A 21,093-nucleotide genomic window follows, 5' to 3' on the forward strand; every position below is an offset into this window, starting at 1 on the left:
GAATTTTATATGGGTGCGTGAGATCTTCCTGCCCTTGAAATGTCCAGTACGTAACTTAGCTATTGTAGAGGAGAGGTTTCTTGGGCAGTTTAGATCGGGGATTATTGCTTTGCTAAAATGCTGGTTGTATATCCTTCGTCTGGCGACAGCATTCGCATCTGCACAGGTGATGGCTCGAGGTTGATCTTCGTCGCTTGCTTCCTTTGCAAGGGCATCTGCACATTCGTTCCCCTCGATTCCAACATGAGCTGGGATCCACTGGAGAGTACAACGGATATTTAATGAATGAAGAAGGGTATTAATTTCTTACGTTATTGATGTTTTACCGTTATGTATGGCTTTGAGTGCTGATTTTGAGTCTGAGAAAATCTCAATTTCTTTTATTGAGTCATTTTAGAGAATGGGAGCGACAATAGGCAAGAGCCTCTTCGCTGGTGAAGTTTGAAGCAATTTGGCCAGTGGGTATTTTGAGTTTGAAGCCATTTCCTGAGGGGTAAGTGATGGAGATGCCAGCACCACCTCTATTGCAGTCAATATCAGAGGAACCATCTGTGTAGACTATTACGCTGTTTTCCCTGGAAAGTGAACAAACAGTGTCTTCACCTTTTTGTAATAATACTCGGGTTGGTTCCTTTTTTGAGCATGGTTCAAGTAGGTTAGTATTGATTTTAATTTACATAGGGGGCTTGGAAGGAAAGAGAGGCTCTTGAATAATGTCCAGAGATGAGTGGTCAAGACAGACAACCTCTCTGATGTCTCTGTCAAATTGCAGCGTTGATGATCTCTGAAGCCTTGATCTGCCTGTCCAAGTATCAATAACTCTGCGAGCTATATGTTCTCTATTGTGGCTTCTGATTTTGTTGGTGAATTTTAGAGTGGCAAGTTTCCGTCTGTTTTCAAGGGAAACAAGACCGCATTCAAGTTCGGCCTTGATGTTGTTAGTGGAGGACACTGCACCAATGATGATTTTTGATCCTCCATGTTGGACTGAGTCCAAAGTGTCTTTAACACATTCAGCAGCATGTGCCCAAATACGGGAGCAATACTCAAGTACTGGCCTGATGATGGTGCAGTACGTATTTTTTAATGTTGATGATCTCGAGCCCCAGTTTGTGCCGGAAAGTTTTCGGAGGACATTNATCCTCCATGTTGGACTGAGTCCAAAGTGTCTTTAACACATTCAGCAGCATGTGCCCAAATACGGGAGCAATACTCAAGTACTGGCCTGATGACGGTGCAGTACGTATTTTTTAATGTTGATGATCTCGAACCCCAGTTTGTGCCGGAAAGTTTTCGGAGGACATTCAATTTCTTTAGACCATTATTTGCTGTGGTTTTGATGTGTTTGGTAAATCTCAGTTCTGGGTCTAAGATCACTCCCAGATATTTAGGATTTTCAACACGTCCAATCATGGTGTTTTGAATTTTTAAGACCGGCTGGAAGGTTCCGCGATTTTTCCTGTCGGTTGAGAAAACACAGTAGTTAGACTTATTAGGGTTTATGGTAAGTTTGAGATCGTTAGCCCATGTTGCAATGCCTTTCAAGCTGAGATTCAGAAATTTCTGAGAAGTTTTGAGATCATGATTTGTGCTCCAGATGGCAATATCATCTGCATAGGAGGCGATCCTGGTACTCTTATGGATGTAGGCATCGATTGTGTTCATATAGAGAAGAAAGAGTAGATGGCTCAAGACAGAGCCTTGTGGAACACCAGCATTCATTTTGCGAGTCTTAGAGAGTTCACCATTGAATCGGACCAAGAAATGTCTGTTCCTCAAGAAGTCATTCATCCAAGCAAGGGCATGTCCTTCGATGCCGACTTTATGGGCAATGTGGACGAGTTTGTGTTGCCAAACACGGTCGAAAGCAGAAGACAGGTCGAGAAAAACAGCGACTGTTTTTTCATGAGGTTTTTTCTGTAGTCCATCAATAATTGATTGGCAAAGGTAAAAGAGCTGATCCACTGTGCTGTGATGAGCTCGGTAGGCTGTCTGATAAAAATGTAATTTTTTCCCTCAATTAGCCAGTTCATGATTCTGGAGTGTATGATTCGCTCCATAAGCTTGCACAGTGTACTGGTGAGTGATATTAGCTTTTGCAGTCAGAGGCGCTTTTGCCTGCTTTCAGAATCGGAATAATAATAGAGGTTTTCCAAATTTTTGGGAGCTTGCCAGAAGTCCAGGAAAGGATAAAGATATCAAGTAACTGCCTTTTGGCTTTTTCACCAAAGTGTTGAATCATGCTTCCAAAGATGAGGTCGGCACCTGGAGCTTTCTTTGGATCAAGTTTTTAGAGGGCAGAGTCGAGTTCTTCAATTCTGAAAAGGTCAGAGAAGATGTTGTTCTTAGGGGGCTTATAAGAGCTTTTAATTAGTCTTCTAGTGGTCTTAAGGGTGGCTTTGTCTGTTTTGCTGAAAACGAGTTTGCTGTTGTTGGCATAGAATTCAGCTAGCATATTAGCACATTCAGAATTCGTGTGAGCTGGTTTTCCACGGCAGTTTATGGAGTTTGTCTCCTGAGCATCTTGCGGTGGTTGTGAAACTTGACTATTCGGAGTCCTAATGATATTCCATTGTTTTGATGTTTTTCTAGGATCTAAGGTAGCGCAAAAATCCTCCCATTTCTGACGTTTGCACAAGGAAATCTCCTCTTCAACTTTGTGACAGCTGTTGACATATTTTCTTCTGTTCTCTTCAGTGTTATTGTTCTGAACCTCTGCACACAGAGCATCTCTCTCCGAAAGAAGCTCTTCAATGTGGTTATCTTTCCAGTAGGGCACCCAGTTGGTTTTCCTTTTTCCCCGAGGAATGGAAAGTTTTGCGGATTTTAGTATACAAGAGTTGAAGGAAGTAACCATGTTGTTAAAAGATGATGGCTTCATTAGGTCACAGAATTCTTCAAGTTTGGATGTGAAGATTGGCCAGTCTGCTTTCCTGAAGTTCCAGGATCTTTTCCTTTGCTCATGCACATCAATTATCAAGTTGACCCTGGTGAGAATAGGGAAGTGGTCGCTGATAGCACTGTCAAGAACTTTTCAAGAGGTAAGCTGTTCATGTTGATGGTTAATGGTAGTGATGTCAAGAGCTGACGCGGTGCCATTGGTTTTTGAGACGTGAGTAGCTTGATTATTGTTTAAGATTGAGAGGTTTAGGTCGAAGAGTAGATCTTCAACTTGAGAGCCCTTCTGATCTAGTGTAGAATTTCCCCACGACGGACTTTTGGCATTGAAATCTCCAAGCATAATATTTGTATCATTCGTTGTGTTCACAAGATTATTTAGAAGGTCGACATTTATTTCCGTGGCATCTGGATGATAGACATTGCCTATTCTCAGTGAATGCTGAGGTAGGAAGATGTCAATAGCTTGTGCTTCAGTATTACTGTCAGAGTTTCTATTTACTCTAGCTGGATAGATCTTAAATTTAATATCTTGTTTGATAAGAAAAGCAAGTCCCCCACCAGATCAATCTATCCTGTCTTTCCGAGTTGTGGTGTATCCTTTGATTTTTAACGTGAGATTTGGATTAAGTTTGGTTTCTTGCAGGCAAGCCACATGAATGTTGTTTTGGTGAAGAATGTCTGAAAGTTCCTCTGTTTTCCTCTGCGTACCATTAATGTTCAGTTGTAGGATATTGAGTGTCTTCGTCGCAAACTTCTCGCCAAGTGCCTGGACATCAGCTCTTGGCGCGTCGGCTACCCCGGACGCGGTAACATGGTCGATTGCACTATGTATTGCACTATTCATAGAGGAGGGGTGCCATTGCCTCCGGAAAGGTTGGACTTCTGCCTGTTGGTCTGCGGGAGCTATTTTATTTTACTCCTACCACCCTATGGTAAACCTAAGGAGGCATTCCCCGATCCGCCACCTGGGGAAGCGCTCTCTGGGGGTTACAGGCTCCGCCGAGAGGAAGGAACAGTTCTTACCAGTGAATAAACACTAAATTTTCCAGTAAATGAACACTTAATTTTGATAATGTTTGATGCTCGTTAGGAATCCATAGGCCACACAAATGTCTAAATGTTTCTTGGAATTCCAACATATAACCACAGTTAACGTGGAAAATGTTACTTTTTTTTCAGTCATGGAATGGGAAGTAAAATATGTTTGAATACATAATTTTAAAAAAAAAATTTTAATTTTTTTTCTCGTAGTTTAATAGTCCGTTCTAAATTATGAATGTTTATCATTGTGTAATCCGATGATGTTTTTATTATTATTATAATTAGATCTCTTTTCCCCATATTTTTTTAAGCTTTTTTTTAAAATCTTTTTAAGTATTTTTTTTCTCTTCATCATACTTTCTGCTTTAACTTTCTTTTTCGGCTCTTTCAATCTCTTTAAATTTTCGTTCTTTTTCTGAAGTTAATGCAAAAAAGTAATTTATTTCTTTTGATTTAACCTTCCTCTTTTTTCCAAATTTTTGCCCAATGTAAATGTATCTTCGAAATTTCTTTTGATTTTCCAGTACCATTTCTAGAATTCCTCACTGGATAATAAATGAGAAAAAGGAGTTTCGAAGTTTGAGTAAAATCTATCTCTCATTGACTTATTCTAGTGGGTCTTCAGCAGTGCTTTTATTTTTGCAACTAACAATGCCTCAAGAGAACTTATCTCAAAATCAGTTTTCAAGATACTTTCATTATCAGGGTTAGTTGTATCAGCTTCCGTGCCAAAATTTGATTAACCAAATGTTCTTTATGAAATAAATTCTTCCATATTCAGAAAAGCACAGGCTATTGGATACTTGGGAGATTAAAGTTTTCTGTCAATGTTCCTTTAAAAATTTGAAACATGTGAGATTTCCTTCTCAAGCTTCTGAAGAAATAGTGAATCGTTACTCTCAAAGCATATGTTTTGTTGATAAGCTGTCTTGCTCATTAACTCTTGGTGTCTGTTTTGCATGCATTTGACAAAGTCAACGTTTTCTACATTGAATGGAAAAATATCGCTTTTCATAAAAGCATTTTTTCATCAGTTAATGCCTCAAAATCTTATTTAAAAATGGATGTAAAATTTTCTCGGCATATTGTTTTTCTAACGGGAGATTTCCATGAATTAGGTAGAAAACTAAACCAGAAAATTTGTTTTGGTGAACAAAACTTGCTCAGTTTCAAATTGATATGAGATTTATACCCTTCCAGAAGAAGCAAAATAGGAAATTTTGATATCATTTTTAATTAGCCATGGGTAGAAGCATTTGCAATATATTTGTAAAATGTTGCTGCAGTCATCATTTTATTTCACGAATCGCTTTTTCCAATGAAATATATAGCAGGGACTGATTCTGTAATATCTCAAAGAATTCTTCAGTAAGATAAAATACTAATGGAGGTACTTTAGAATATAAATCCTTATAATTTTTAGGGCCAAAGATTTTCCCGTTTAAGGGCAGTATTCAACTCTTGTTTTGTTCGCATTGTAAATGCAATCACTTTTTTAAAGGATGCCAGAGCTACTTCCCTCCTAAAGATTCTTCTAAAGTTCTTAAAACCAGTATTTCGAATATAATTCTCTAAGGGAAGTTTATGTTATATGTTTATTTATATGTTTATTCAGAGAAAGTACGTTTTTGTGTCTGATTTCATAACTTAATTAATAGTTAGCTCTAATTAATTAACATATTTGAGGTCACCCCCAGGAACCATTAAGATAGACACTTAGTTCGTGAAAATCCGATCATTAGAACAAAAGTTATTCAGGGTGATATCTTTTTTTTCTTTTTTTTTCGCGGACTGTACAGGGAAAACACATGGAAATTTTTTTCAGATTTTGCAATGTTTATTTGTTTTTTTGCAGATTTCTGAAATATGTTGAAAATAAAAGTATCTTAGCTTAAAATCTATATTAATAAATTGATATTGAATGCATTTTTCTTTTAATTGTACGTCTTATATATCTTAAAATTTTTAACAATAATTTAAAGAAAAACAATATTTAATAATTTAAGCAATGTTTTACTAGAATAAAATAGTCTTTTTTTTATTTTCTAGAATAATATCTCATTTCATGCTTGAAGTTCCTTTCCCATCAGTACAAAGACCAAGGATTTTAATTCAGGTATGCCATAATTTTATAGTTCTCCAAATTTTAAAGGTTTAGTTTATACTATTGTCTAAATATCTCATTTATCCTAATGCCTAATTTATACTAATTTTGTATTTATTTATGTTATCTAAAAAATTAATTCAATCAGCTAATGATTCAGTATTATATACAGCTTTGTGATAAAGAAAAGTAACTAAATATATCAGTGTGCATAGTGTTTTCAAAAAGTGCTTAAAGTTGCTTATTTTCGATTTTTAAAAGCCTTTAAATGTACTTTTTTCATTGGGTGTTTTTAAAAAGTGCTTAATTTTCCCTTTTTCAAAATGAGATTTTTTTTTCTTTACCATATCGATTTTCGCCACGTATTATGCAAAAGTGTGCTTTTCTCCTTGTTCTATTCAACATTTTCACAATTCATTCAACCACGATCTATTTTGGTATACTCTCGTTCCATAATGTATGAATAACGCCAATAATTTTACATATAAAACGCCAATAATTTTACATATTTGATTAAATACTTGTGAGTCCGCTTGTGCGTCTGCTTAGCTGAGTTCGGTGAGATTATTGCCCTCTCATGTGCAACTCTGCTACATTTTGCAAGATATTCTCAATTTCAGGCTTCATTTTTTTACCCTCTGATATCGAATCAAAAAATCTCTTGATCATTTTATAATGACTAATGTAATCAAGAGAAGAGTTCTTTGTCAGAAATTAGTTGTTTTATCATGATCACGTAAAGTCTTTAAAAATTACTTTGCATTTTGTTAATGCATGTAGCTTAAAAATATTTTTAGAGTGCTTCAAAAGTGGTTATTTTTTGTTGTAACATTTGGCTACGCACCCTGTATTAAATTTAAAGACATATTACTTTTTAAAAAAAAAAATTATTTTCTAGTGAAGGCAAATGAATGATAATGTTGTATTTTTCCTCTAGCTTTCTGATTATACTATTACGCTTGCCCAACCAGGAGATACACAGCTGCCACTTACGTAAGTGCAAATAGAATTTAGTTTAGGTGTCTTATTGAAATATGTTTGATCAATATTCAGGTAATCATCTCTCCGTATAGGAAAAAAATCATAGGGGCTGTTGCCGAGTATTTTGTGTTTAACTTAACTTAACGTTACATTTTGCTTTGCTGCCCAAATATAAGACTTAGAAACTTAAAATTACTAAGACGTCCTGTGGCAGAATTTTTTCGGGCTTTCTGCGACAAATCTCTCCAGCATTAATATCTTTCTGCAAGATACTTTTAATAATAGCAAATATATATGTTACTAATTTGAAGTAAAAGCGTCAACTTGAGAAGAAAAAAACTTTTCGGAAAAAATAATTTAATTTTTAAAATTGAATGTGTAATATTTTTTATTATATTATTATGAGCTTTATTCTCACATTTTGTAGGGAGAAAACACACTAATTGTTCCCTTTTTCATTCTTTGTAAGTCATCATCAAATTTAAAAACAAATTAAAAATAGTGAAATCCATAGCAGTAACTAACGGAAAAAAAAGAAGAACGGCGAAGTCATACCAAATCGAACTCTTTTAAAAGGGTATTACAAATGTGTTTTTTCATTTCAGGATTCAGTTGTTGTAATAAATAATATGAGATTAAAAATATTGGATTTTAAAAACTATGTGGAAATCAATAGCAATAACTGCAACAACAAAAAAAAGAATTAATATTTTTGCAGAAAAGAAAACCAAACTTTTTACTTCATTATTCACAAATAAAAATAGAAAAGTTACAAGCTTTTTTTTTCCACTTCGATGTGCAAGAATAATGGCATAGAGAGAATCTGGCAAAGAGAAGATAGAAGCTTTCGAAAATTTCTGCAGAAAAGAAAACCAAAATTTTTTACTTCCCAAATGAAACTCAGTAACATGCTGTGACAATGTCGCCGTGTTGCCACGATTCCGCCACGGGGCTAAGGCGTGTAGAAGAGTGTTCAGGAATTACGAAGCTATAAAAAAATAACATTCTATTATTTGTTCGAGAATTATTAACTGTTAAACTTGTTGTTAAAAATACCATACGGGGCTCCTCTGCAGTCTTTAAGAATTCAACTACTGAGTTGAAATTTGGCATGCTGAAAGGGCCACATTTGTTTATGAACTTAACACAGAGTTTTTTTTTTCCGAAATTCCAATTTGATTAAAAGGTATTGAAATTTGTCTGCACATTTTTAATTTTGTTCTTTTTAGGGGTGCTTCTTTTATTCAGTTACTGAAAAATGTTGGACCTGACAAATGCCTTAAAATCCTACTGTTTGCCCTGACTGAACAAAAAATACTTTTCCATTCATTGCGGCCTGATGTCTTGACTAGTGTAGCCGAAGCTGTAGTAATGGTAACTGTTTTTCTATGTAGATTTATAAGACTCCTTTTAAGAATAGTTAAGATTAGACTAAACTTTCTTTTTTCAAGCTTGCTATTGAAATGTGTATTACCGAAAATTGCACCAAATTAATTGTTTTGCTTTTTCTAAAAATTATCGTGACATTTTAGGTCTGTAGTGGTTGGCTTAGGAGCAGAGAGCGAGTTAATCACGCACCTAATTAAATAATTAGACCCAATTTTTGGGTTTACGACTACTAATGTACCATATCCTTGTAATTTCGAAACCAATCCAGATGACAAGGGAACTCTTGGATCAAGTATTGGGAGAAATTTGCCTTCATGGAGGACTTTTTGATGAAACTAACCCGTATTTGCATTACGTGGAGAGGAACACCACGAGAACTTCCCACAATTAGCCTGACGGCAAGGGGACTCTAACCCATGATCCGTCTACCACTGAGAATATTTCTCGTCAGCACTGTGGTCGGTGCAAGCTGGATGTGGAATTCATATCGACCAGCCATCGCCGAGATCAAACCCCAGTTCACCTCATTGGAAGGAGAACGTTCTGTCACCTGAGCCATCACGGCTCTGGATCTCCTATTAGGAGAAATTTGCCTTTGTGGAGGACTTTTAGATGGAATTAACCTGCATTTGCTTTACAGGGAGAGAAAAACCTTCCACGGTTAGCCTGAGGCAAGGGGACTCTAACCCATGATCCGTCTACCATTGAGAATATTTTACGTCAGCAGTGTAGTTGATGCTAGCCGGGTGCTTAATTCGTATCGACCAGCCATCGGTGTGATTCAAACCCGGTTCTCCTCATTGGAAGGCGAACACTCTATCTCCTGAGCCACCACGGATCTAGAAAGAAGAGTAGATGAAGAAGAAACGGTGCATTAGGCTGGTTTTTCCTCTGTGAGAGTTTTTTTTTTCAGATATTGCATCCTAGCTGCTGAGGTCCCTTTTGTTTTTCTAATTGTTTTTAATTGTCAATTAATAAATCTTTTATTGCTGTTATTTTATTGAATTTACTTCAAACGCAGTAATGCTCGTCATTTAGTGCCAAACGAATTCTTCGTTTTTCAACTTTTTAAAAAAGTGATATGGCCAATTCACGTGGACACTAAATAATTTTTTTTTTTTTTTTTTTTCAAATTTAATAATATCTTGTGTGAGAAATGTAGTATCCAATAAAAACACCAAAATTGTCAGTTACTTAAATTAGGTTAAAGCAGTTAGTTAAGAAATGTAACCTGTAAAGATGTACTTTTAGATTACAAAAACAAAGTTATGTACTTTTGATGGTACAAATCTGCCACCTCTGGAACTAGAAATTCAGCACAAACTCACAATAAATGCAGTTTATTGCTCATCTACCCAGCAATGCTGAATAAGCAATCCAAAGCCAACCTACATCCTGACTAGAGGAAGAGGCTGAGGATCTGTCTCCTCCAACAACCCTACTCAACCAACCAATATAAGACCAAATTAACTGATCCACTTTTTAGTTGACTTATAATACACTATGGGACCCCTAATCCGTCATCCTGAAATCCGACAGGACCCCAAAATTCGGCACTTAATCCGACCTTTTTTTTTCTTTTCTTTTTTTTTAAGAAATTTTTATTGATAAGAGAAAAAAAAAGTCAGTCATGTTCTCTTTTTATTTGGAATTTTTTTCTCATGAAGTAAGTAACTATATTCTATCTTTTAAAAATAAAAACATGAAGAAAAAAAAATAAATCTGTGTCAAACAAAACATCTGCATTTCTAATGAACAAAATAAACAAATTCAGGTTGGGAGAAACTGATCAATCAATCTTGACAGCTGTGCAAGTGCTTTACTGGTTTGTCCCCACATTTCTCTCTCCTGTTTGACCATAAATTAGCCACACCCTTTTGACATTGAAACTTCTTTCTCACATGGTGTACAAAATGAATTGCTTTTTTTTTATTTGATTTATTTATCTTTTTATTTGATTTATTTATCTTTTTATTAGTTATTAACTGTTACTTTTTTTTTTGTTCCTTGTTAACTTGTTTTTTTTTTAAATTTTTTTTTATCATTATTAGTTGTTTGCTTCTTTTTTGAAGTTATTCATTGTTAATTAGCATTAATTGTTACTTTTAATTAGCATAATTTGTTACTTTTTTTGTAGTTTCTTGTTAGCTTTTTTTTTTTTTTTTTTTTTTAAGGGAGGTGAGCATCTTTTGTTAGAACAAAATGTTATGTAAAAGAAAAAAACGAGAACCATGATCTCGCGCCAAAGAAGAAACGATTATTTCTTTTTCAAAAGATTTGGATTATTTCATCTTGAATTATTTCTTCGGATTATTTCTTCTTGATTATATCATATAGATTATTATTTTAATTAATGAAATTTATTGTTTTTATTAATGAAATTTCTAAAGATGGGACAGTTTTAGATTCACCCCATCATAATCTACAATTGAAAGTTAGCTAAATTTATTGGTTTTTCTGAAATTAACAGCATAATTGAATTATAGTAATATATGGGCGCCATATTGGCATTGAATTTCGGCAAATTCCGAAATACGTAATTTCGTCGGTCCCGTGAGTGCCGAATTTTGGGTCCCATACTGTATACTCAAAAATAGCTGTCGTCTCATATACAGAACCAGAAGGTGGAGTTGTACGAGTCTAACGCATGAGAGTTCAGCCGCTAAAGAACTGTGCTATCCTCCAATCATGCCTGTCTGAGTTTTAGTGTCATCCTTTCGACAGTAAAAGTACAGGTTTTCATTCGGATCATCATCTGTTAAACATCTTATTCTGAGGAACTTGGATATTCTAACTGAGGATAATCCACTTATCATTGATATAAATTGTTGGAAAGTTGTCCATCATGTGATATCGCAAGAATCAGCAACGAACCTGTTAACACGTCTCTTTTCAGGCAGAGTGTGATGGGGAGAAAATGCTCTATTGAAAAAGTATGTTTTTATCACAAACATGGTATTTCATAAAATGAATTTATAATTGTTCTTTAAACAAATTAAAATTTGTGACAACTTGGGCGTTTTTATTAAAAATTCATACATTTTGGGACAATACTTCTCACCGAAGATGATATTATTTGATTTTTTTTTAAAAAAAGAATATCTGTATTGATATTATTATATGTAAGCATATTTTTAGCAATTTTGGAATCCCACCTTATCAGCAAAAATAAATAAATTACAAACTTACGTAAGGGTACTTTACAAACAACAAACTTACATAAGCATGCATTACAAACAACAAATTACAAACATACATAAGAATGCATTACAAGCAACAAATTACAAACTTACATAAGCATGCATTACAAACAACAAATTACAAACTTACATAGGCATTAGTGGAAGATGTAGTCACAAGAAGGAAAATGTTTTCTATAAATGATTATTTTTTGCAGTATTCTGAGCTGTATCCGTCTATTTTTTTAGCTCATTTTCCCGTTCCATTGGCAATGTCCTTACATTCCTCTGTGTCCGCTTGGTTTATCTGATGTCCTGTGTGCACCTGTGCCATTTCTTGTTGGTAATATCATTACAGCTTATTGCAATAAATTTACTCATTGTAGGAGTCATTTTAATGACAAAAATCTGGTCTACCTTTGTAACTTTTATTGTTCTTGAATTGAACTTTTTACAAAAAACAAATGTTAAAACATACCTTTAACAGAATACATTATCATAAAAATAGACTTTTCTCTAAATATATTATTTAAGAAAGCTCTTCAGAAAGGTTTCATTTTAAGAATTGATAATTCTAGATAGATAAGTAGAATGAAATAGATTTTAAGATTGGATAGATAGATAAAGAATAGATATTTTTCATTCATCATTTTAAAACTCCTTAATAAGATGCATAAACTAAAACGTTCAGGTGAAATGTTCTTTCACCTACATTTAAATTTTAATAGTTCTGGTAAACCTAGAGTAAACTACATGAAATTTCAAATGTTGCAAAAAAATTTCTAAGTATAAAAATGCAAACAAATCATAACAGGATTAATAATAGTTGATCAAGATTTTTGCTTGAAATAATCATGAGTAAATTTTTTATTATTGAAATAAGATAACAAAATGGAAAAATAAGAACTATTTCTTGGTTTAATATTTCAGTTTGTAAGAGTTTTAAATCCAATAAAATCTTTTAATTTTAGTAATTTCTTCAACTTTGTAGTGAATTTTCTGCAATTTTAAAAATTTGGGTTGGCAGAGATGGGGTATGAATGAGTATTTAAAGTACACTACATGGATAGATTGCTTATCAATAGTGGCAAAATAAAATAAGTTTTATATCTTTGTCATTAAAAACTAAGTATAGAATTTTATTAATTTCTTAAAACATGACATCATCGTATTAGTTTATCTTATAGGATAATGTCATATTTTACATTTCATAAGAATTTAGTAAAATTATCTTTTTCTTATTATTCTTTGAATTAAAATTTGGTTTAAACTTGTTTTATGATAATAAAAATTATGTGGATACATTTTAGGTGTTGATTCTCGATACTTTGATTTGTTTGATCCTCCTCAAGATGTAACCTGCATTGATCTTGATACAAATTCTATTTTTACGTAAGTTAATATAAATTTTTGTAACTTAAAGTGATTTCTTATAAATGTTCTTATTCAACTTTTTTTTCATGTTTTTTTAATTATTTTATCTATATTTTTTATTGTTAATTTTTTGTTTTTTTAATCATAATTTATTTTATCTTTAATTAAAATGTTTCTCTTTATTTAACCCCTTAACGATTGGTTAATTTTAAAGAAAACTGTCATAAAAGTGCCTATTTTTTTTTTACTATTGCTATTCTGTGTTTTTTACTAATGCTATTTGATTAGTGCTGACATCTAGTTTAAAATAAACTAACTATTTACAATTACCTTAAAAATATCCTGGCACTGCCATCAGTTGTGTAAAATGAGAAATAAAATGTTTTCCGGTCAAAAGAAATAAATTAGTTTTATTCTTATTGGCGCGTTACTACTGAACACTCCAGCCCGGAAATATTACAGGAGCGAGAAATAGAGAGCGAAACCTCACCCCGTCATTTTCACGGAAATGAGAAGGAAGGGGTTAAAAGGGTGTGTAGTGCTTTTAAAAAGTGCTTAAAGGTGCTTATTTTCATTTTTAAAAAGTGCTTAATTTTCCCTTTTCGAAAATGAATTATTTTCTTCTTTACCATGTCGATTTTCGCCATGTATTATGCAAAAGCGTGGTTTTCACATTGTTCTATTCAACGTTTTCCCAACTCATTCAAACACAGTGCATTTCGGTGTACCGTCGTTCCGTTGTGTATGAAAGCACCAATAATTTTACATGTTTGATGAAATCCTTGCGAGTCCGCGCGTGCGCCTACTGAGCTGGGTTCGGAGAAATTCTAGCACTCTCGTGAGCAACTCTGCTGCATTTTGCAAGATATTCTCAGTTTCAGGCTTCATTTTCCACCCTCTGAAATCGAACTGAAAAAATCTCTATTTTTTTATGGCGTCTAATGTAATCAAGAATAAGAGTTCTTTTCCAGAAAGTAGTTATTTTATCATGATCATATAAAGTCTTTGAAAATTATTTTGCATTTTATTAAAGTATATAGTGATTAAAAATATTTTTAATTGCTTAAAAAGTACTTAAAAGGTGCTTATTTTTGTTGAAAGATTTGGCTACGAACCCTGTTTAATGATTTTTTTATATAAATTATTTTGTTTCATTTTAAACTTATTTATATTCCTATTAACCTCATTTTTTTCTAGAAAAAAGGAAAAAACTGTTTGATTTTATAATAATTATATCTTTATTCAATATGTAACAAAATCTCCTTAATTTCAGTTCTGAAGAAAAGAAAAGCCTTACCACAAAGCTCCTTCCTAAAGTAAATAACAATTGACTACTCCTCTTTAATAAATTTATCTGAAAAGTAATTTGAACTTTTCTCTTTAAATACACAACGCCCAACCAGGGCCAAGCACCTAAACTCTCTTTATATGATTATAACATAGGTGAAAACTTTTCCCTCTGTTTACAAGCTCTGATTGATTTTTTTCCCACCATTCAAAAACTTTTAATAAAATTTACATCTCAATTTTAACAAAATTTTGAAGACTTTTAAAAAACATTTTGTACAAAAATTTCAGTAAAAATTATCATTCTCTACCCTTTGTGTATGTGTTGTTAACTTTTATATAAAATATTTTTTGACCAAATTCTCTATTTTTCAATTTTAATTGTACAGTTACTGTCACTATTTTCCATTGTTTTTTTTTCCCCTCATGTGCAAAACTATAAGACTAAGAAATTTAATATGTGCTAGATAGTTTATGTAGGTAATATTTTAGGTTAGCCAATATGATACAAAATCTTCTTTTCCCTGGTAAACATAGCCATACTCTAAGAATATGGGGAGATAAGCCCTTATTTGGGCGAATAACTTTTTTTCGAATGATCGGATCTTCGCATTTTAGGACTCAATCTTAATGGTTTGAAGGGGTGACCTAAATTATGCTAATTAAATAATGCAGGTGGTGTTTTAAGTTACGAAATCAAACACAAAAACATTTCTCTGAATAAACACCCCTTTCTGTCAACAAATTCAGATTTCTGATCCCCTAGATATGGTCTCCATAATTTGTTCAGGAGAGCAATCCAAAGTTTTGACCCCTTAATGTTAATTTTACTTTTTGCATATTTCGCAGTATCTCGAGAACTTCTTAACAAATTTAAACATTTTTGCACACAGTCATGAAATTCATTTATCCAAGGATAATTCCATACAAAAATTAATTTCACTAAATATTTATTATTTTATTTAATAATAGTTGAAAAAATTTTTGAATTGTAAGGTATACAATTTTTTTATTATACAATTTTTTAAATAATGTTTTTGGTATGCAATTGTAGTTATTTTTTTCCTTCCAGAAACCTGCCAGAGATCTGCGTAACACTTTAATGTCTCTATACGGAAAGCTAGGGTCTATCAAAAGTAGTGCTTCTCAGTCGCTGTTGTTATCCAATAATTCTGCCTTAATAGACTATGACTTTAAAACAAAAAAGATTGAGGTAAAGTTGCTATTTATAATCAATGAAAGATGTACTTAAAAGATGTTTGTGTTCATCTAACATTTTTGTTTTATTTCAGCGCCAACTTGAATTGGAAATACAAGAAGCGTTCTTACGTTTTATGGCTTCTATTTTGAAAGGATATCGCTCATATTTATTGCCAATCACTAGTGCACCAACAATTGGGACAACTGATCCCAATTCCTTATTTGACTTATCTGGTATGATTTATTCATTTTCATTATTGTCTGTTGAATAATTTGGGTTTAGCAGTAAATGACCATATTTCTTGGTTTCTGAACAGTTTTCCACAGATTTACATATGTTTTTTTTTTTCAGTTTTAATGTATATGGTTTTGAAGTGTTCAGCTTTTTCTAAAAATTATCTTTGCTTTAAAGCTGCTCGTTCCATATAGTTTAACTCTAATGTATATGGGGAATGTGTGCAGGAGAAATCAGCATCTAACAGGGAGTTCGATGCCTCAAAAATTTGAAGGGTTGATTTTTTTCAAAGAGGGATGTGGTTTTCTAATAATTGCCCTTCTGTTAATGGCCTGAATTCTTACTTTTAGCTTGTCATTTTTATCTTACTTTTCTTTCTGCAAACAGCAACCACAGTGTAAAAGTGAGTACTGTGAAAATTTATGCAAAAGGAATGTCTTCATTTTTTATTTTTTTCACAGTCCGTTGTGTTTTTATTCTGTGCATCAGTGAGGGAGTAAAGGAACTTTTGCTAAATTGTTGTATTTGAATTTGGGTCCCTATATTTTTTCTATAAATTTACAAGTAAAAATTTTACGCACTTAAAGAAAATAACAGCAAAAGTTAATGTAATAAAAAAATCAATTTATGTATTTGAGGGAAAATAACTTAAATAATATATTAAATTAACTTTAATATTTATTATTTATTTTTTTCATAGTCTACTGTGTTTTTATTCTGCGGATCAGTGAGAGAAGGGAGAAAAGAGGGTCTTTTACTTAATTGTTATATTAGAAACTGGGTCCCCATATGTAATTTAAGCTACTTATCTTAAATCTGATGGCTTCTGTCTTTCAGGTTTTTTAAGAAGTCGGGACAAAGCTTATGGCAGATTTTTTTCCATGGTAATGAAGACTCAAATGTTCATTCGATTTATTGAGGAACGTTCTTTTGTTTCTGACAAGGATGCAAGCTTAGCGTTCTTTGACGAATGTACAGAGAAAATAGACTCCTTTGGTTATGACATGAAGTTTTTAGAAATTGACGAATCTCAGGTGAGCGATAGGACTGTGTTTGTCGCACCTCCTGAGCCTATTGGCCTACCCCCTGGCCTAGAGTACAGGTACAAACAATTTGGTACTCTGAAACCTCAGTTGTTTCATAAGAATCCAGTGAAATCTGTCCTAAAGCTAATTGCTCAAGCTAGTCCAATGCCAAATAGTCCAATGGCACGGCGAAGCAAACAGGAAATCAGAAGTGCTCAAAGAGTAAGATTATTCTTTTATTATGTCTTAATGAAATATTACATTTAAATAAAAATAATATAGCTCAATTTTTTTTCTTCATATTTTTCCTACTATTAGTTCACACTCTCCCTATATATCTAGTTCAAATGTCCAATCCTTAATAAAATACATTTCATTCATCCACTCAAGTTCAAATACATTTTTTTAAACTTGAAGTTGATGACACTTGATGTTAATACAGTTTTTTCAGATATTAATTCATGAATTAAATTTAATTAATTAATTTTACTTTAATATGGGAGAAAATTTTTTTATTAAAGTAACTAAAATAACATTTTTCATTGTTGACCTAAGTAGGAATTGACTTTAAAAACATGTTTTATATTACTTATTATTGTACAAATAGCAAAAGAATCAAGAAGTTTATCACAATATTTGAAAATGGTTAACTGAGGGATCGTCCATAAATAATATTGTTAAAAAAATAATAATTAATGTTGGTTTGCATAAGTCCCTGAAGTTAAAAGGAACAATTTTTCGGTCTTGTTAAAATATTTAAAACAAAATATCGTTTTTGTATCGCCTAGAATAAGACCCTGCATTGAGGGTTGAACATACAAGAAGAGATGTGTGTGAGAGGGCTACGGGCAAGAAGAAGAAATCATGTCCTTCCTTCATTAATATATTTGTTCTTTCATTAATATATTCTTCCTTTTGCTTAGAATGGTACCCCATGAGGTAAGTGGAGCATTCTAAAAGTAAAGAATAATATTGGTCGAGGGGGGTAGTTTTAAGGTACCTAAGTGGAAGACCCACACTGACCTTCAAAATTGACAGAGTTTCAGAAATTCAGTTCTACTGGTAGTGCTTATGCTTATTGAAATGAATTAAAACCCTAAGAAAAGAAGTAACCGAAAAAATTTTTGAACTCAAATCAATAAGGAAAACTAAGCAGATTGTTGCATGAAGCTCTTTTTATGCAGATTTGTTAGAGAAAAAAGTCTTGCATTTCAGTAATCAACACTCTTGACTCCATCGTAAATCCGTGTTACAATCTTTTTTTCTCTTTCTTTTGCATTTAATTTAGTTAATTTTCTCATGGTTTTTAAAATTCCGATATTATTATGATGCACAACATTAGAATCACCCATTTGAATAATTACTTTTTGACTCGCTCGATTTACGCAAAATTCGTGTGGCGTTTCGATAGGGCCTTTTTGGCAGTTATTGCTGTTGATTGATTTTTGAAATTATTTTTTAAAATTCCGATAATATTGTACGGGAAATTCAAATCTCAAACATGAGTATTCACTATTTGACACATTAATTCTATCATTTTCTCAATAAATTTTTCCATAGATATCATTATTGATTTCTGTATACATTTTTTAAAATCTCGATATTTTTAATACAATATTATTTATTGCAACACATGAATCTCGAAAGATGAATTTAATTAACCCCTTTTTGATGCATCCAATTCGTGTGTACAACTTAATTATTTTAAATACAGTAGGGAACCGATTATCCGGAACGATCGGGACCATCGCTATTCCGGATAACTGATTTTTCCGGTTTTCTGAATCGCTACAAAAAGCCGTTTTTTTAATGTTAAACCCAACTAAAAAAAAAATTTTTTTTTGGAAATAATCTTAAAAAGAAGAAAAAATGATGGAGTAATACACTAATGATTATTTCCAAAATTATGGTAAGGTAAACATCTTTCAAAAAAGAACGAAAAATCCTAAAATCTTATGAGGAAAAAATATTTTTTTTTTTAAAATGGCGGGAAAATTTATCGAATTTCGTTCCGGTTTTTTGGTTTTCCGGTTTTCTGATTTCCGGATAACGGGTTCTGTACTGTATATAAATAAAAGAAGGTCCAACAATGCTTCAAAAGCACGGTTTTTTTCAACTAATAATTTAAAAAATATTTTACTTAAGTTAACATTTCTTCAGTTTTTTTTTTTTTTTTAATTTTGAATGCATGTTTGTAAAATATTTTGCTAGTTTTATTATTATTTTTAAACCAATAAATCTTAAGTCATTTTTAATTTTGAAAAAAAATTAAAATAAAGCTTTGGTTTGATTTTACTTAAGACATTTTGTTTTGTAATAGATTTATTCCTTTTTGATTAATTTAAAGATTTATGATAGATAATTTTTGAATAAATGCTAAATCGCGATACATCGCTATATCGCGATGTCTAACAGACGATGTATCACAATATAAAATTTCTTGCATCTCCCAGTCCTAGTAGGCAGTATGTATTATTTTAAAACTTATTATACACTAACTCTGTTTCATTTAGTATTTGAAATGTATTGTATTTTTGTACATTGATCATGTTGTTACTCATTAGGGTTCAAACTTTTTAATATTTACNTGGTTGCCAAAATGTCATTCCGTCACACAAGTAAAAAGTTCATAAAATTAAAAATAAAAAAAATACAAAATTCTTTTTTTCTAGTTTATGAATCACATTATACCAATAATAATGATATGCATGAGAAAAAATCATGTTTATTTGAAATTAGATGCATAGAAACTTCAATTAATTGTCATCATGCAAGTCAAAATGTCATTCCGTCACATATGGAATTGCCCATCTATACATATTGACAATCTCTGCTTTCCATATATAATTGTTGAATCCTTGTCAGAAGTGAAGAAAAATTTGCATTTTGACACAATCAAATTAATATTCAAATTGTTAATTGCAAATGTTTAAATTATTTAAACTAGTAAAAAATTTTTTATTGCAATTAGCTAATCACTGTCAGGTAAAGCTATATTAAAAATATATAACCTTTTTGATTATTTAAGGAAAATCAGAGAAAGTGAATCAAAAACTGCCTTTTTATTCATATTCTATTTTGAAAAGAATTATTTCACTGTTTAAATAATAATTACACACTGGCAAATATTTTTGTGTATAGGTTTAATTTTGATATCTATTTCAAATATTTACTTTGATAAGGTTATTCTCAACTTGTTAAATGTGTATAAGTATCTCTTTTTTTTTTCGAGACTTGGTATATTAATAAATTTGTTTAATAATTTTAAAATTATTTTTTAAATAAATACCTTTTTTTAAAAAAAAAAATGCACCTTTAAATGTTTATTTCCTCATAATTTTTTTTGGTGTACATTTTTTTTGAAAAAAAATTATGCACAGAGATTGTCTTTTAGCAAGCCTTTAATTATTTTTATAAACTACAAATTTTGATAATGAGAGAAAATTATTTTTTGAAATCTGCACATTAAATAGTACAAGAGGGTAATTTAAAAATTGTTGAGGATCAGATTCAGTTACTACATTTTGATAAATTTTTATGTTTGCTAAGTGCCCTTTTGTTGCCCTTTCAAAACTCAAAGTGCCCTTTTTTATTTGTAGGGAGAATTCTGATGTATCCCATCAAAAAGAAAAAGCATATAATATTGCTAATTTTTGTGCAACATATAAAGTGATAAATATATTTGAACAATGTATTTCTTTTGTGTTTCTATAGGTGCCTGGTGAATTATTGCTTTAGTTTATGGTTTATTCATTTGCCTTCATTTGTAAGAAACTCACCATCCAAAAGCAGTGCACTTAGGCTTTCATTTGATGTTCTGGCTCAAATTCAAAAATATAAAATTTGCCAACCAGATGAGGTATTTTCATTGCTTTTAAAATTCTAAATAAATTATTCCAATTTATCATTATTATTTATTTGATTTCATTTTATTTTCTCACTTTTTCTCCCATATTTAATTATGTTGTTTTTCAAATATACCGTTGTATGTGTGCACTCATTACTGATAACAATTTGAAATAAAGGAAAAACAGCAAAAAAATTTAAACCATCAAATAAATTTTTAAAATTTTTTTTATTTTATTTGTATATGATATGCATTTTAAGGAAATGCTATGTTGTACATTTTGTCACTTGTTTGGAACCCTGAGGAGCAATTTAAATCAGTCAAGTAGTACTTCATAAATGATCTTGGATACAGTCTCGTTTTAACGAATTGATATTACGAATTTCAACATTAACCAAAATTATTTTGTTACATTGGAATTTTTCGCATGAAAAGATTACAAATATTACATTAAATTACAGATTTGATCTATTTGAATTCTACATGTAAAAAATATCAAGTCAATGTTTTGAAAGCTCACAAAAACTAAC

The 21,093-nt window shown here is 31.8% G+C and overlaps 1 protein-coding gene across 1 annotated transcript in view; it reads left to right on the plus strand.

Annotated features, from left to right (window-relative positions):
* LOC107449703 (DENN domain-containing protein Crag) overlaps nt 1-21,093 on the plus strand; it is an 85,875-nt gene that overhangs the window by 24,348 nt on the left and 40,434 nt on the right. The window contains exons 8-18 of the mRNA XM_043039786.2: nt 5,992-6,058; nt 6,984-7,039; nt 8,257-8,401; nt 11,845-11,938; nt 12,906-12,987; nt 14,243-14,285; nt 15,329-15,469; nt 15,549-15,690; nt 16,529-16,938; nt 18,631-18,662; nt 20,416-20,575. Coding sequence (XP_042895720.1) covers nt 5,992-6,058; nt 6,984-7,039; nt 8,257-8,401; nt 11,845-11,938; nt 12,906-12,987; nt 14,243-14,285; nt 15,329-15,469; nt 15,549-15,690; nt 16,529-16,938; nt 18,631-18,662; nt 20,416-20,575 — 1,372 coding nt within the window. The remainder of the gene's footprint in view (nt 1-5,991; nt 6,059-6,983; nt 7,040-8,256; nt 8,402-11,844; nt 11,939-12,905; nt 12,988-14,242; nt 14,286-15,328; nt 15,470-15,548; nt 15,691-16,528; nt 16,939-18,630; nt 18,663-20,415; nt 20,576-21,093) is intronic.

Source organism: Parasteatoda tepidariorum, chromosome 7 (assembly GCF_043381705.1).
Source record: "Parasteatoda tepidariorum isolate YZ-2023 chromosome 7, CAS_Ptep_4.0, whole genome shotgun sequence".
Classification (NCBI taxonomy): Eukaryota; Metazoa; Arthropoda; class Arachnida; order Araneae; family Theridiidae; genus Parasteatoda; species Parasteatoda tepidariorum.